Below are 16,388 nucleotides of genomic sequence, written 5' to 3'. Positions count from 1 at the left end.
TGCTCCCTTTGTATTGTTCTGTGTTTGTTGTTGTTGCTTGTTTCTTATAAATGCTTTGACTTTAAATATAATGATCTTTTTGAGCTCTGTACTGTACAGACCTTTAGTCGACTTCAGCTGTTTTAAACAGTAGATTTCAAAGTCCTTTCAGATAGCTAAACAGCCCCTGAAAAATCTCCAACAAAACATGCCCACTGTTGAACATAAAATCATTATTTTCCACTTGTGCACAGAGGATAAAGGATTATTACTGTCAAACTGTCCCTATGTTCTTTAGCCTATTAAGAGTATTAGTAACACATTTCTGTGGTTGATTTCTGTGCACGTATACTGTAAATATAGACTAAATCACTCTGATGGTATCATCACCCATCTTAATGAGTAAGGGGCTCGGAGTAGAAGAAGGAGCAGTTAATTGAAAGGGGCTGGACTCAAAGAGTGACAGTTGTGTTTAATGGTTGGGGACTAAGCTTTAGTGCCGTGGTTAACAGCAGGGCTCTGTGCTAGGCTACATCTCCTAAGTTTTCAGAAAGGGTTCATAACATTGCATCACTCTTCCTTGATACTGTAGTTAGAGGGCATGGAGACCTGATTGCTTTCTGTCATCGCCCCCGCCGAGTGTCAAATGATCTCTGAAACCTGCCCTAATAAAACAGTTGATTGATTATGTCAGTGTCTTATCTATCAGTGCTGCTGCAGTGGCTTTAGCATTCTGACTGACTGTAGCTCATGTTTTATTAATGACTACAGAGGATGATTATCTGACCTCAGGATTTTTTTGTTTTCTCCCCATCTCTCCATTGCTTCTATCCCATCCGTCAAACTCCTTTCTCCCCCTGTCTCTCTGCCCCCCCCCCCCCTTCCCTCTCCACCTCAGGGCGAGTGTTCCTCTAAGTGCTACAACATGTTCATCATAGAGACCGTGTGTGTGGCCTGGTTCTCCCTGGAGTTCATCCTGCGGTTCATTCAGGCCCGCAGCAAGCTGGAGTTCCTCCGCGGGCCGCTCAACATCATCGACGCCATGGCCATCCTTCCCTACTACGTCTCCCTGGTGGTGAAAGAGGAGGACACGGACTCGAACCACGAGAGGCCAGGAGGAGGTAAGGGCTACCTGGATAAGCTGAGCCTTGTCTTGAGGATACTCCGGGCGCTGAGGATCCTCTATGTGATGCGGCTGGCTCGCCACTCCCTCGGCCTGCAGACCCTGGGGCTGACGGTCAGGCGCAGCACGCGGGAGTTTGGCCTCCTCCTGCTTTTTCTCTGCGTGGCTGTCACCCTCTTCTCACCGCTGGTCCACCTGGCTGAGAGCGAGCTCACCGGCACCCACGACTTCAGCAGCATCCCCGCGTCGTACTGGTGGGCCATTATCTCCATGACGACCGTGGGCTACGGCGACATGGTGCCTCGAAGCATTCCAGGTCAGGTCGTAGCGCTGAGCAGCATCCTCAGTGGGATCCTCATCATGGCCTTCCCTGCTACCTCCATCTTCCACATGTTCTCACGCTCCTACCAGGAGCTCAAGATGGAGCACGACAGACTGTTCAAGGAGGAGTGTGCGGCGGCTGCTGCTGCAGCTGCTGCTGCCACCGGGGAGCTGCAGGAGCCAGCAGGCGACGGAGAAGTGGGGGACTCATCTGTGCCTCGACTGGGATTGCACCCAGACAAGGACAGTGTGCACTCACTAGAGTCCCTCGCTCTTTTAGGGAAAGGCGAAGAAGCTGCAGGAAACAACAGCCACAGTCTGCCACCTGCAGCTTTCTGAGCACTACTCGAGCAGAAACTTCCATGAAGATACCAGAGCCTACTGATCTATTTGTTGCATTGAATAAAAGTACTGAAAACATTACGTTAAGCTCTTGAGGGTATCTCGGATGAATGGAGATTAAACAAACAGCAGTTCCTTTGCTCTTTGGTCTGCAGACTGCTCAGAAACTTAAGAGACTTCAAACCCTTTAAAATGGACAGTCTAGTCTGACCAGAAAGCCTCTGCAGCAATATCAGTAACCAGCTGCTCCCATTAACATGCAATATTCAATCCAAAGTTGCTTTTCCTTTCACTGTGAAAAAAACATATATATATATATGTATATATATATATATATATATATATATATATACTTAAACTGCAAGTTTTAGTTTGATTCTTATTACTTTTAATATGTTGCCTACAGAATGACCTGAAAATGTGTCTCATACTCAACTTTCTGTCATGAATTCAAAGAGGTGCTCCTCTTGATTTATTTTTGACAAGCTTGAAGCCATGTTCTGAGAAGAAATATAAACTCACTGAAAGTCTTGCCCATATATGATATGATATATATATATATATATATATATACATATATATCCATCTCTCTCTCACTCTCGAATGCTTGATCCGAACGAGGTGATGGTTTCTTCATTCTCTACTGTGAACTCCAGGTAAACTGTGATGTAATATATTGCAGAAGTAAGAATCCAGATAGTTTGAAATAGGATGGTGGAGAGCGTTTGTGTTGGAGAGAGAGAGAATGTGTGAGTGAGAGAGAACGAGCGCTAAGAACCATGACATGTACTTTGCATCGCTCCAAATAAAAGCTCTCCTAGTAATCTGAGAGAAATCCATTTTCTGGGCTGTAGTGTTTTTTTTTTTTTTTTTTTCTAATCTCCTTGGCTAATTGGGGACGCACAGACAGAATCCTGAGACTGAAAACTTCTGAGTAAAGTGGAAACAGAAACAGCTGTCTGAGGCAGACACAAAGATAAGTATTCTTTGAACAACAATTCTGCGACTTTTCTCTTCTTACTCCACCTTCCTGTCGTCATGGGGACAATTACGACACTCTGGACGGGTTGCTGTGTCTCTCCACAAATCTGATTAATAGATGCGGAACTTCCTAAATCTGCTGAATGTTACATATCCAGAGATAAACTTAGTGCATCATCCCGAGTCAAATCCTAGGGTGACCTCCAAAACAGACGGGGTCATCCTCCTTTATCTGGTGAGTCACACAATGGGGTCCAAGAGGGATGTGGAGGCACGCAGGGACATGCCAGATGTGGATGTAATCTAGATTAAAATTGGGATTAAGAGACCCAGGCTAAATGTTTCTGCTTGCAACTCATACCTATACAGCTATTAAATATTGTATTTCCTCTTCTTCTTTTTTTAACTTAAGGAGGCAAAAAACTAAAGTAGATAGGCTACCTAATTTGGTCAGTAATTCTATTGCACTCGTTTGGTGTATTTTGGCTCCACAGATCAGCCATATGGCATCCAATTTCAGCAGCTATAGCTCTTTCCACTATATACAGTGTGATTTGGGATCAGAGCCTCTTTACTAACATATGGCCAAGTTGCTGTCAATCGGAATGAGGCAATCCAATTTAGCATGATGAGAATGAGATATGATGGATTACACAGATTACGGATGTTATCCATCTGTGTGCTCTATACGAGTATAAAAGATATTATAGGCTACGGGCAGCATGTGCATACTTTTCACAGCACTGATCATGGTTCATCATTCTATAAAAACAGTTAAGGGAATAATGCATCCTCGCAGGAGAAATAAAGATACACAATGGGTAATAAAGGAGCTTGCAGCTGTCCAGATGGGAGGATTGGGCACAGCATGCTTAACTTCAAACAAGAACATAAAGTCACTGCTTGTGATGCAGCACAATCATATTATCCTAAAACATGTTTTTTTTCATTCACTCTTGTCAGTTCAGGATGGTTGCATTTAAATGGCAAGATAAAAATAATATGAAAGCAATATACTGTGCTGGACCTTTTGGAAAATATTCTTCCTCGCTTTTTGTCATAGAAGTTGGTTGGAAAGACATGAATGTTCATAAACACCCGCTTGTGCACATCTCAAGCTCTCTTTGCAAAACTGGAAACCCAATTTGAGCGTTTTTCCCTTACCTCATCACACAGGGTACATGCATGTCATATCAAACATTATGTGATCTGTGTGGCACAGTGTGGCTTGCAATAATCTTGTAAAACCAAATCTGTAATCTGTAATCTTTGACCAAAATGAGTCGGAGGTTGATTTGGGCAGTGAGCAGATCATACACCTCTTTGATATTTTGGCAGATGAGCATATTTTGTTAAATGTTTGACACCACTCACACAAACACAGAGGTTAAACTTGTGAATGAGCACATGAGCGAGAAGGGCTTTCGATGCTCTGTCGGTGTTACAGTTTAACATGTGACCCTGTTAAATATTTGTGAGTACTCTCTCTGTTTCAACACCTGTTGTAACTATGGCAGTCACAGACATATGCAGCTGAAGGTCACCAGTTAACATGGTCACTCTTTTAACCATAACAATGAGCAGTGTCAGCAGAGAAACTTACGAGACCAGCTTTGCACCAAATTACAAGAAACACAAAATCCCCTGGTTCAGCGCGTTGGACAAAATCCTTTGGAACCAAAGTAAGTTGTTGGACCAGTAGATGTTCAAAGGATATGATGAGTAAAGTAAGCCTATCGCTATCTTAATGCTGATTATATGTTGTAACCAAGATGTCCCAGTATTACCACTAATACTAATACTATAGTGTAATGAGTCCTACAGTTATTTGATCTGGATGCTGGCTTGATTGCATTCTGAGAAAAGACCCCACAGTGCAAGCAGCATGGCATAACTATAGACTGTAAATATTAATGATTGAAGCCTGAGTGACGAAAGGCCATCCTGTTTCTGCAGCGGGCTCCGGAGGTTCAGCAGCAGCCACCATGCTGGAAATGCTGTCTTAGCTTAACTTTCAGTCAACCTAACGACAGGCTGAGAGCTGCAGCTGAAGCGGGTTTTAAGCCTCTTAAGGGAAGTGCTGGTGGCGCAGTGGTTAGTGCGTTTGCCCCATGTATGGAGGCTGTGGTCCTCCAAAGCGGGCGACCCAGGTTCAAATCCAGTCTGTGGCTCCTTTCCCGCATGTCATTCCCTACTCTCTCTCTTCGTGATTTTCAACTCTGTCCTGTCTCTACATTAAAGTCAAAAAAAGCTCCAAAAAATAAATAAATCTTTAAGCCTCTTGAGGAACCGTTACGTCGCGCCCCGTACAGTGCAAATTCACCCCGCCGTACAGTGTGTGCCAGTGATGACAATAACTAATCAGATCTATTTAGTTTTTGGTACCAGGCTGTAAACATGTTTATTGATGTAAAAAACAGCTTTTTTGTCTGTGGTGTGTTTGTGACTTCCTGTGTTCCTGCAGTCAGCCTCAAGCGGACACTCGATGAACTGCAGGATTTTGCACTTCAGCATTGGCTTCATTTTTCAACACCTGAAGTTGCCTCTTGATCAAATCACTCATACCCTGTAGGTTAAGAAAACTTTAATAACTTAATTTACTTAACTCAAATTGAAGCAACTCGAAAGAAATGAGATGGTGTTAGGGGAGAAAACTGAACTGATGACTAATAATATGTGGCTGTAATATAACAGGGATGATTATGGTTTATTCTTAAACAGATCTACAGTATGAGCCTACAGTAACACATATACAATCATATTGTTTCACGCTGGTACTCGCACTGACTGTAAGTAGTAAAACAGAGGCTGTTTTGTTGCGATGGATCTCCAGTCCCTTTTTCAGGTGTCTCTGAGGATCTCTACTCCACGCTCCTCACACACCTCCAAAGATTTTAACAAACTCTCCTGCTGAACACAAACTGTCGCCTCTCAACACTTTGATTACATGATAAGGTTCTCTGTGTTTCTGTTCCAGCACTGTATTTATTTCTGTCTGTTGGCCTCCTCTAACCCTCTCATTTTTTTAAATCACATTATTTATAACAGTGTTGTTTTATTGTCTGTGTCTCTTCAGTCTCAGATCCAATCTTTGTATGAATGCTGGGGCACAAAGAGTGTGAACAAACTATTACTCAGAGAGTCAAACAGACGTGCACAACAACACAACACAACACATGATGAATGGAGTAACATCTAATTTAATCCAGTAAGTTAGAACATGAAAACAAATCCATCAAAAGTTTGTAAAGTCATGTCAGTGGCTTCCCTCTCTCTCTCTCTCTCTCTCTCTCTCGCTTGCTCTTTTTGTCTCGTTCTTCCACATCTCATGCACACCTACTCACTTTGGAGACTGAGGGGTTAGTGGGAGTTTTTCTTGCTCATTCAGAGTCTATAGGCCAAAGGGTCAGCGCATGCATTCATTGTTCCCATCATGTAGGCGTTGGAAAGCCCTTTGAGACTGAAACTGTGATTAAGAAAGCTCTGCAAACAAACTTTACTTGCAAATAAGTGTGTTTCTTGCTGCTGCTAAGTGAGGATGGAGGTGCAGGGCGCTGTGGTGCAGAGAGCGAGCTGCTTTGATGCTGTGAGGTGATGACGGAGACTCAGATGTCCCCGATGGATCGACCTCCATGTGTGTCATCTGCCTCCTCTGAACACTGTGGTGCTAAAAAAAAAGATAAACCTGCAGAAAAACACTGATTACAGTTATATAAAAGAATAAAACTGTATATAAAACTGAATATAAAAGGAGAACAAGTTCGATGGTACCTTAAATGATCATTCTTCACACTCTCTCCACGCCTCTCTGATAAACGATGCAGCTCCAGGGAAGCTTTGTAAGTCCCTCAGTTGTGCACTTAAAAAAAATATTAATGAAAAAGTCAATATTGCAGACGCCTTGGGGCAGGAAGACTGAGTGCTTTGTATAGCAGTGCATTTAATAATTATAAACAGAGTCATTAAAACAGTTTTAATAACACTAAATCCTTCTAAAACCTCCTGTGTTTTAATTTAAAAAAAACACTCAATGGAAGGTTTGAGAAAAATATTTTCAATGTTTTGTGGAATTTGTCAGATAGTTCCTGATTTGATCATTAAATGTTTTTAGTGTTCCGCATAAAAATACAGAATGTGTGTTTTGGGCTTTTCGGCCCACAACCCCCAAAATAAGGTTCTAGAGACTGGGGACCCCTAATATCCCTGAAGGAGGTTAAAACATTTAACCGCACAGTGTAAACTCTGAAAATCATTTTAGTATTTTTATTGCAAGTAACGCAAGAAGCCGAACATGTAATCTCTTGATCTACTCTTTTTGTATATGTGAATATCAATTCAATTCAAAGCTTTATTTAGTCATTTAGTTGTACTTTCAACCGTAGTGCAAAATGAGAGAGCGTTTCTAATCAGGATCCAATAAAAATAAAATAAAATAAATAAGACACAATTAAAATACACAGACAATTTGACATTTTTCATTTTCATATGTTCTTGGAAGGAATCTTTCGACCCCCCTCTCAGTGTCTTGCGTCCCCCAGGGTGTCCCGACCCCCACTTTGGGAACCACTGTGTTAGGGACAAGAATTTGTTGATGTACAGAGTGTTCTAGTTTCCTCTAGATTTGCACATCTCTATCAAAACATTCATGTGGAGAGCAAAAGAGGACAAAAGCATCAGACATTATGTAATCTGAATATTTAAGAGCAGCTAATAACCGGTACATTTTACAGGATGGTGGTTTTTGGTATGCGACCTCCTGGTTTCTTAAGTAGTAATATCATAAAGACCCTCTCTCCCTTAAGTCAAGCAGCAGGGGAATAAATGACAATGCACAAACACTAAAGGTGATTTTTAGTAGTAGTAGTGTATAGCATGTCCATGTCAATACAGGGTGTAGCGCATAAATTTAGATCAATTTACACTAATACTCGACCTGATAATGCTGTTATATCAGTTAATTCAATGTTTTATTACACAAAAAGGCCCAAATTGAGTGGAGATAGTGGAGCTGGTTCAAGGTCCATAGTTTCTCTAACAGGAAAAGGAATGGAGCCAGCTTTGGTGCAGGTGAAGAGACAGGACCTTCATTCCTGCATTGGTCATGAACCAAGTTGGCAATAAGCACCCACAAACTGCCAGATGTTGGTGGCGGGTGTTCACGGCCGTGTTGGATGGTGCGATTGAACTGTGATTTATTAAAACATCTATTTTCCAAAGAGAAAAAAGGTCCAACGTAAAAGTCCAATCACAGGGAGAAACCAAAATACACTAGAGCACAGGAACATTCACAAGTAGACACAGTGAGGGTTTGACATATGACGAACTGTCAACAAGAGGGAAGGAACACTGAGACTTAAATAAACACATAGACACAGGTGAGACTAACAACACAGGTGAAGACAATGAGGGCAATCAGAATGGAGGGAAACCAGGCAAAGGGAGGAAGAAAGACAACACAAGAAACACTGGAGACAAGAACGACAAAATTAAACAAGAAAACCTTAAGAATAAACTAGGAAACATTAAAATAAAGAAACACAAGGGAAGAATGAGAAAAACTGAAACATGAAAGGAAGTCTGAACTTTGAACTAAACAAACTACAAAACTAAACCAGACAGGTGTGGTCCCTTCAGTGCACACAACATCAGGTTGACTAACTACTGATAAATATTCATTAAAGCCTCTAATATTTGATAAACACATCAATTTGATTACTGGGTTATGTGAAATAAATCCATCCAGTCCTTTCTTTGTGGTCTGCATAAGTCTTACAACAAAGAGAAAAATTCTCTGTTTATAATTTTCTCTCCTTGTGATGTCACAGTGGGATTCTGGTAAAGAAAAAACACCCTCCCCTCCCCTGATATCTCCACCCATGGACTCCACCCCCAGTCTAGAACAAAACTTTTGCGCAGGTCCACCATTTTTATTCCCACTACAGAGGAGTGATGTCTACTGGGAAAACTGAGGGGGGGAGTTCATTACATTTAAAGAGACACACACACCAAAATGGAGCGTTCTGAGAGAGCTGGTTTATACAGGGTCACAAACCTCCTCTGGTGCTTGATTTATGTTATATTTTGAAAAAAGCACAGCACAGATGTTTCATTTAGACCACAGGGGACTGTTTGAAAAGGTGGAGAAGGGGGGTAATATGTCCTCTTTAAAGCCTGTGGAGTGTTGTATGCAGATTAATTGACAAAACTATCATTTACATCCATTTTTTGATGTTAACACACAACCTAAATCAGCAGGACTCCTTCATGCTACGTCACACCTGCTTGTCTGTTTTTAATGTGGAAGTAAAAGCAAACGTACAAAAAAAGACTACTGAAGTCACTGTAGTCTATTAATTTATAGACATTGTTAAAAAAATATTCTCAGTTATTTTCCTACAAATTGATTCACTGAGGGTCTCCAACCTGCAAGTTGCCCTTTAAAGTCCCCAGACAAGATTACACAAACTGTTTACCATTTAACTGTGACAATAATCTAATTTTACTTTGTTTTTGTAAACCATATTATTCTACTAATGTGGTAAGTGTAGCAGGAGCTTACCTTATGTTTAAAACTAAAATATATATATCTTCAAAGATGTACATGTACATAAACTCTTTTTATGCTAAGCCTTATGAACTCTCTAATTATCTAAACCAATTATAATTCATTAAATACTTTGTGTTTACTGCTCACATCTGCACCCAGTGAGACTTCAAACTCAGTTTATGAAGTGAATTATCTTGAAGCCTCTGGGTTTAATTTTTGTCTGGTAATATACCTCAGAGACCATAAGGCATAAGACGAGGCTGGAAGGAAGGGATGGAGAAAAACTATTTTAAATTCACAGCCAGCTTAACTTTCATCCTATATTTATATACTGATGAGGGCTCAGAAGCTCCAGTCAGTAGTGCCAGGAGGCCGTGTGAGCTGGGGGCAGTTCTGCTAGAAGAGCTGTAATTTTCAGAGTGAAGCCTCCACTTGACTTTCAGTGTTCTTCAACCATTAATGGCGAAGGTTTTAGACGGGAGAACAAGTGTTTATCTGTGTGTGAAGATGTGACAGACCGAGAGCGACGCATGATATTGGCTTGTATTTTGTTCCTCTAGTAGGTCACCTTTCACCAGAACACAGAGCTGCTTCTGATCCTTTTGGATAAAAACAGATCTCTCCTGCAAGCACAAGGAAGATTAGCAGGGTTTGTTCAGGTTTATTTCTGATGAGTTTCTGAGATTGCTTTTTTTTTTTTTGTATTTTCAAACAGATTTTTAGTTCAGCAAATTGACTGCTGCATGCTTTCTCAATTTTCTTGCCTTTTTATGTTTTGTGTTTTTCCTGTTCGCTTTCAACATCTCAATATGGTGATAGATGTATTTAAAGCCATCGATCGAGCCTCATGATTACTGACTCATTCAAATTCAAACTCTTTCAGCTTTTTTTTTTAATGGTAACTCAATAACTTCTGGGCAGACTGCAGATGTTAGTTCTTAGCTTGGACATGTTTGCTTGCAAAATGCAGGCTGGGTCAATTATGTTGTTCAATATCATTGATATTAAAATGGACAGTCTCCTTCTGTTGTACAGAGTTGAAGACAAATCATCCACAGGATGGTCGCTGTCATATTGCACTGGTGATGTAATTTGTACTAAAAAAAACCCAACAAACCCAAGATCTGAAATTTGGCTAAAATATGTCAAAGTATCAACATGAACAGGGCTTGAGGGAGAGGGTACCACGCCCACTCCCATCATTGTTTTTATTTTTTTTATTGAGAGCCCCCCAAGCAGCTGATTTTACATACTGTGCATTTAAAGAAACAAAAGTCTGAAAAATTAGGAAAGTAAAAAATTCCATGTTGAAAGTAAAACATTGTAAGCTTTGTTCATATATGACACGGTTGCTGTGTTCATTTGAATATATATTTTTTAAGAATGTAAATATAAAATGATTAATATTAACTTGTGTAATTTATAATGTTTAAAATCATAGCGTGCAGCAGAGAGGAACATATTTGCCTGAAATAAAGTGTCACACAAGATTAAAAAGCATCAACTAACAAAACATCAGCCGCTTGATACAAACACTTTCACCTTCATCCTGCAAACCGCCGCCTCTTTTGAAGTTCTTCTTTTGATCTCGTTCATACCTGAATTTTTCCAAAAAGCTCAAATAGACTGAAAGTGACAAAGAAAACTATAAAAGTGCAAAAAGGGTTCATGTGAAGATCAACTTGACAGTATTCAACTGAGCACTGATACACTCTTTAAATGGCTTTCCAAGGACAGAGAGATAAAAGGAGGGTGTTCAGGGTTTATAACACTATTTGCTGTAATGTTTGTATGTTTTTTATTTCAGAATCCTCCCATCAAGTACAACACGTTTGCAGTGGTTGTATTTCAGAAAATTACTTTACCTTCATATGTGATTATCCTTTTACTGTTCTCTGGTCTATTAATAGCCCTTCTCCTTTGCTGCACCAAATGTCCTTTTGAATTCCATCTTTTTTATGAGATATGATCGGTCTGTGTTGGCTCCCTGCTGTTTGAGTCAGGGTGGATGCACACCACAAGATTTCTGATAAGAGGTGGATCCAATTAAACCACAGAAATGCCTGTGATCTGAAGACAGAACCCCCATAGAGACCACATCCTACAGTCTAGATCGAGAGACCATGGCTCAGACTGTTGAATGTCGAATTTAATCAGCCGAACGAGTCTTCAAGGAGTCCTGGAGTGTCTTGTAACCCTAATTTGGAGGAATAAATGGAAAGTCGAGGAAATCTGTTGTAGAATCTGCTGTCGCTGACTCCACTCACTGAAGGGACACTCAAAGCAATTTGTGGAATAAGAGTAAATGTCAATGTAAAGGGAACAGAAGTTATTTTACTGGATGAAATGTTAAACTTGATTTGTAGCAGTGCAAGTTCAGTGGGGGAAAAAAGAGGAGCTGGGTGGGTGGGGGGGAATGTAGAAATACTGGATAAACAGAACCTTTTTTTTGGGTGACTGAGATGAGGAGAGACAAAAAGACAGCATGAGGTGAGACATCAAAGAGAGAAAGGGGGCGGACAGAGACTAAGAGTGTCTTTATCTGTCTTTTTATCTGAAACCGGGCACACATTATTCAGTTTTATAATGAGCCCCAAGTATGTGCACCGACTCAGAATTCAGAATGAGCCTTTTATGGGGTGCCAGCTTCACTCTGATGATCCACTACCCTGAAAAAACACAACTTAAAAAGGACAGGATACACACATACACATACACAGAAACTATGAAACAAAACACCTCATGCTCAGCAGGAGGACTGTTTAGTCCTTCCTTGGAGAGGTTACTGCACCACTATTACACAGCTTTGCACCACAAGGTTTGCTTTGGACTACTACTATGAACGATAACTCTGTCAAGACTAGGCTACTGAAACGAGACAATTATAAAATGTTAGAATGAATTACTACATGTGTAGTGCTGCTGCAGCACACCGGAACAAACACAAACACAATGGCCAGTTATCATTTGAACATTTAAGGTGGCTTGATTGCGTCACCACCTCAACTCATGAAATGAGAAACATGGTAGAGACTACAGAGACTGATAGCGACACAGTAGATTTTCTAACTACTGTAATAAAGATAACAAGGCAGCAAAGCATCATTTGTTTGTTTTTGAACAGCTAAAAAAAGGTAAAAGCGATGATGTATAATACTTACTTGGTGGCACCAGGTACACACCCACCTCGAGCTAGGATTGGGTAGCTAATACTAGCAAGCTAACTACTGTAGCATGGATAACGTGGCAGCCTCTCTTTGTGACTGGGATCAAAACCGAGTCAAGACCAAGACCGAAAATATCCAAGATAAATCATCAACTTGTGTGCAGGGGGCGTGTCACTCACTTAGACCGTAACACCAGTACGTTTGTGGCTGTAACCAGGGTAAGTTGCACTACAAATGAATTGTTATTTGTTATTTGTTGTTTAAGAAAGGGGCGTTTTTCCTTCTAATCTCAGTAATGACATGAGAAAGAAGCCTATCAGTGGTGGTCTTGACTTCAAATCAGGAGTCCGCCCAGTCCGTGGCCAAGACAAGACCAAGTAAGAAATCTTGTGATTCCGAGATGAGACCAAGACCTTTCGAAAGTGGTCTCGAGACCGGTCTTGAGATCAAGACCAATCTTGAGTACTACAACACTATCTAGATGCTCTCTCGTACTAATAAAAATACCTCTACACCCCTGGTTACAAACAAAGGAGATGCAGGTGGTATTGAGTGGAAGACTGGAATAAGAAGAACAATGCAACCCTGTTACATACAAAAAAAGTTGTTGTTGTGGATGTTTAGTAAAATGTAATAAAAACCAAACATGATGATTTGCAAAAAGTTCAAGCCAATTTTAAATTTGATGCCAGAAACACTTTAAAGAAAGGTTGGGATAGGGTCATGTTTACCTTTCTATTGCACTCTTTTTTAGTTTAGCAAAACTTAGGAAACCCATTTCTGCTATCCTAAAAGTGGAGTGTTTTACAAGTTTTGCTCAGTGCAGGATTTGAGCTGTTCAACAGTTCAAGGTCTCGCTTTCCTTCATAATGCTGCAAACATTTTCAATGAGTGATAAGTCGAGTCTGCAGGAAGGCCAGTTTATCACAAAAATTATTTCACTATGGAGCCGTGCTGTTATCAAACATCCAGACTGTGGTTTGTCACTTTGTTGCTGACATAAGCAAGGCCTTCCGTCAAAAAGAAGTTGTCCATTTGGCAGCATAATGTTGGTCTGAAATCCTGTATTCATGCTGCCTTTAAGAATGTGCAGGTTGGGGGCGCTGGTGGCGCAGTGGTTAGTGCGCCCGGCCCATGTATGGAGGCTGTAGTCCTCAAAGCGGGCGGGGAATGTGTAGGTTACCCACACTACGTGCACTAATGCACCCAACTTTTACACGCGTCTCAACTTTATTGAAACTGGTGTTTTTGTTTGTAAGATATGACCTGACTGGAATTGGAGGAGTAATAATGTTTCTCTAACATTTGTCTGAAAAAAAAAAAAAAGAGTTTTGATTAATATTTCATTCGGGGCTTGAAAACGTAGACATGACATATGTACACATGTTGCTTTAATATTGGTAACAAACACAATTTAAGACTAGATCTTTCGTCATGTTCATTTTGTGATTAGGTCCTGGTGCTACAGCTAGGTTTGACTTCTGTCTGACTTCATGGTGAAGTCCACACTAAACCCTACATTGAATCTAGTTAGTTTAAGATGTGTCAGTGTTTGGTTGCACCACGGATACATGTGGTTCCTCTTAAATAATAGAGCGCAACTCATTTCAAGCTTGATCCAAACTTGGTTGAAGATCTTAAAGACGTTTCACTTCTCCTCCGAAGGCTGCAAGAAGTGAAACATCTTCAAGATCTTTAACCAAGCCCAGTTGTCTTTGGATCTAGCTTCAAATTTACCATGACCTGGATGACTAAGAACTTACACAGACATCCCTACCAACCAAACTGTTGTTGCAGAAATAACATTAACTTCATTTGACCAATCAGTGAAATTCTTAATGCGTTGTTTGTTACAGCGAAGCCTCTAGTACCTCATTGTCTCTTGACAGACCAATGGCTATGACTCTAGTTTACTGCTGTTAATCCACAAACAGCGACAGAAATATATGCAAGTATAACAAAGCATTGTGATAAGGTGATAACTAAAGCCTACACCTTTAATCTTGTCTATTGTAAATTAACAACAGTGACATCGAGTGGAGAGACCCTCACCAAAAACATACAGCAAGGGGACTTAATGGGACTCCATTGTTCAAACACGAGTACAAAACAAAGTCATCATACATTTCTGAGGAATGCAATCAATCGCAGAGAAAAAAATGCTGAAACAGTAAGTAATCACCTTGTTCCTCTTCATCCCTCTGAGTCACCCCACCTTTCATAACGAAACACCATGACAACCATATTTAAGTCAAGTCAAGTCAAAGTTTTTTTTTTATATCAAAGTGATGTACAGGTTAAAAAAACAATATTAATAGAGCAATATAAAGCAATAAAAGCACAACAAATATCACTATATAAAAAAAAAAAAACTACAATGAATAGGAAAATAACAAAATGTCAAGCTCAAAAGTTTCAATGGATGTGGCGGTTCTGATGTTCACAGGTAAACTGCTCCACAGGTTAGGAGAAGCCACTGCAAAGGCTCCATCACCTCGGGAAAATCCAAAAGCGTCTGTAGAGTCGGCTGCAGTGCTCGGACTGGAGCATGCTGGGGCAACAGCTCAGATAAGTATGACGAAGCCAAACCATGTTAAGTTTTAAAAACATGTAGTCAAATCTTAAACTGGATCCTGAAGGTGACAGGAAGTCAGTGGAGAGAAGTGAAGGTCCTGTTACCTGATGATTCACAGTCACTATGAGAGCCTGTAAGTACTCCACACTCAACGGCAGCAGCTACATTTGAAAGTCGTAAAAGCAGCTTTTTCCTGAAATGAAGTCATTTAAAACTGACTGAAAAGTTAAACCTCTTTTACAAGGTACAGTTTGTATTTGTAAATGGACCCCGGCACAGATGGCAGCTGTACCTGAAGTTCAAACGTAGTTCAGGGTAGGCCGCCCCTCTCAGTATCAAAGGTGTGGACAGCATGAATACAGCCTGGCAGGAGCTATTCAGCACCTTGGGGTGTTGATAATGTTTTAGTTTGAGGGATATGTTTGGGATTAAAGCTCTCTTTCTGGCTGTAAAACAGTGTTTAATCAGGGATTAGTGAGTGTCATGTGTTGTCCAAGTTATTTAAATGGAGAGTTTGAATAGAAGTAGGGCTATATAGACATCGTTTGTTACGTTGAGTGGAAGATGGTTAGTGGCTCTGTTTGGAGAAGCTGGCATGAGAAGCACACGGACAAGACTTCAAATTGAACCCTGTATTTACTTAACATAGCTAAGATCTTTTGTTTGGAAGAATCACCATACATTAGAAGTTGAACTGTCAGGAAAACGGGAAAGTGGGACACAGGTGCAGACCCAGGGGTGTCTAGTGATAGATTGGAGGGGGGGGGGGGGGGGGGGGTAGGGAACAATGAAAGTAGTATAGAGCCAAAACACTCCTCTAACTAATGCACCAAAAATGATCAACTAAACCACTGCTGCCAAGCAGCTGACTCGAAACTAAATTGTCCAGGATACCCAAAAACAATTCACAAAAGTAAAGGCTGCCAGGGAGGCCTTAAAACTCAACACAAAAGGCTGGGGTTTAACAACTACCCAGCATCCCAAGTTATTTTGGCAATAGACACAAGTACACAGAAAGTTATTTGTTTGTGTTTATGACCACACAGACAACAACCGACAACACAGGGAGAACCTCTCACTACCCCTGAAGGTGATATAATGAGTCAGCACAGAACACTGACTTCCAGGAGTATATAGAAGCTCCCCACACCTGGTTTTAATCAAGGCCAATCAGCCACAAACACACCTGACTCTGCACTTAGGTGATTCATTCACCAACCCCAGTGAGAAGCCAGAGAGTGTGTCCTTACATGAACAGTTGAAAACTACATGGAAATCTGTAGTTGTGGATGATCGCCAGGTTGCAATTGATTCAATCATTTTCCTAAAATTATTCTAACATCCTCAAATTGG

At 40.7% G+C, this 16,388-nt stretch overlaps 1 protein-coding gene across 1 annotated transcript in view; it reads left to right on the top strand.

Moving 5' to 3' along the window:
- kcng4a (potassium voltage-gated channel, subfamily G, member 4a) overlaps positions 1-2,604 on the top strand; it is a 34,615-nt gene extending 32,011 nt beyond the window's left edge. The window contains exon 4 of the mRNA XM_020639111.3: positions 878-2,604. Coding sequence (XP_020494767.1) covers positions 878-1,762 — 885 coding nt within the window. The 3' untranslated portion in view covers positions 1,763-2,604. The remainder of the gene's footprint in view (positions 1-877) is intronic.
- Positions 2,605-16,388: the final 13,784 nt, after the last annotated feature.

This window comes from Labrus bergylta, chromosome 7 (genome assembly GCF_963930695.1).
Source record: "Labrus bergylta chromosome 7, fLabBer1.1, whole genome shotgun sequence".
In the NCBI taxonomy this organism is placed as follows: domain Eukaryota; kingdom Metazoa; phylum Chordata; class Actinopteri; order Labriformes; family Labridae; genus Labrus; species Labrus bergylta.
Note: the sequence above shows the minus strand (reverse complement) of the source record. Positions and strands in the feature narration are given on the sequence as shown.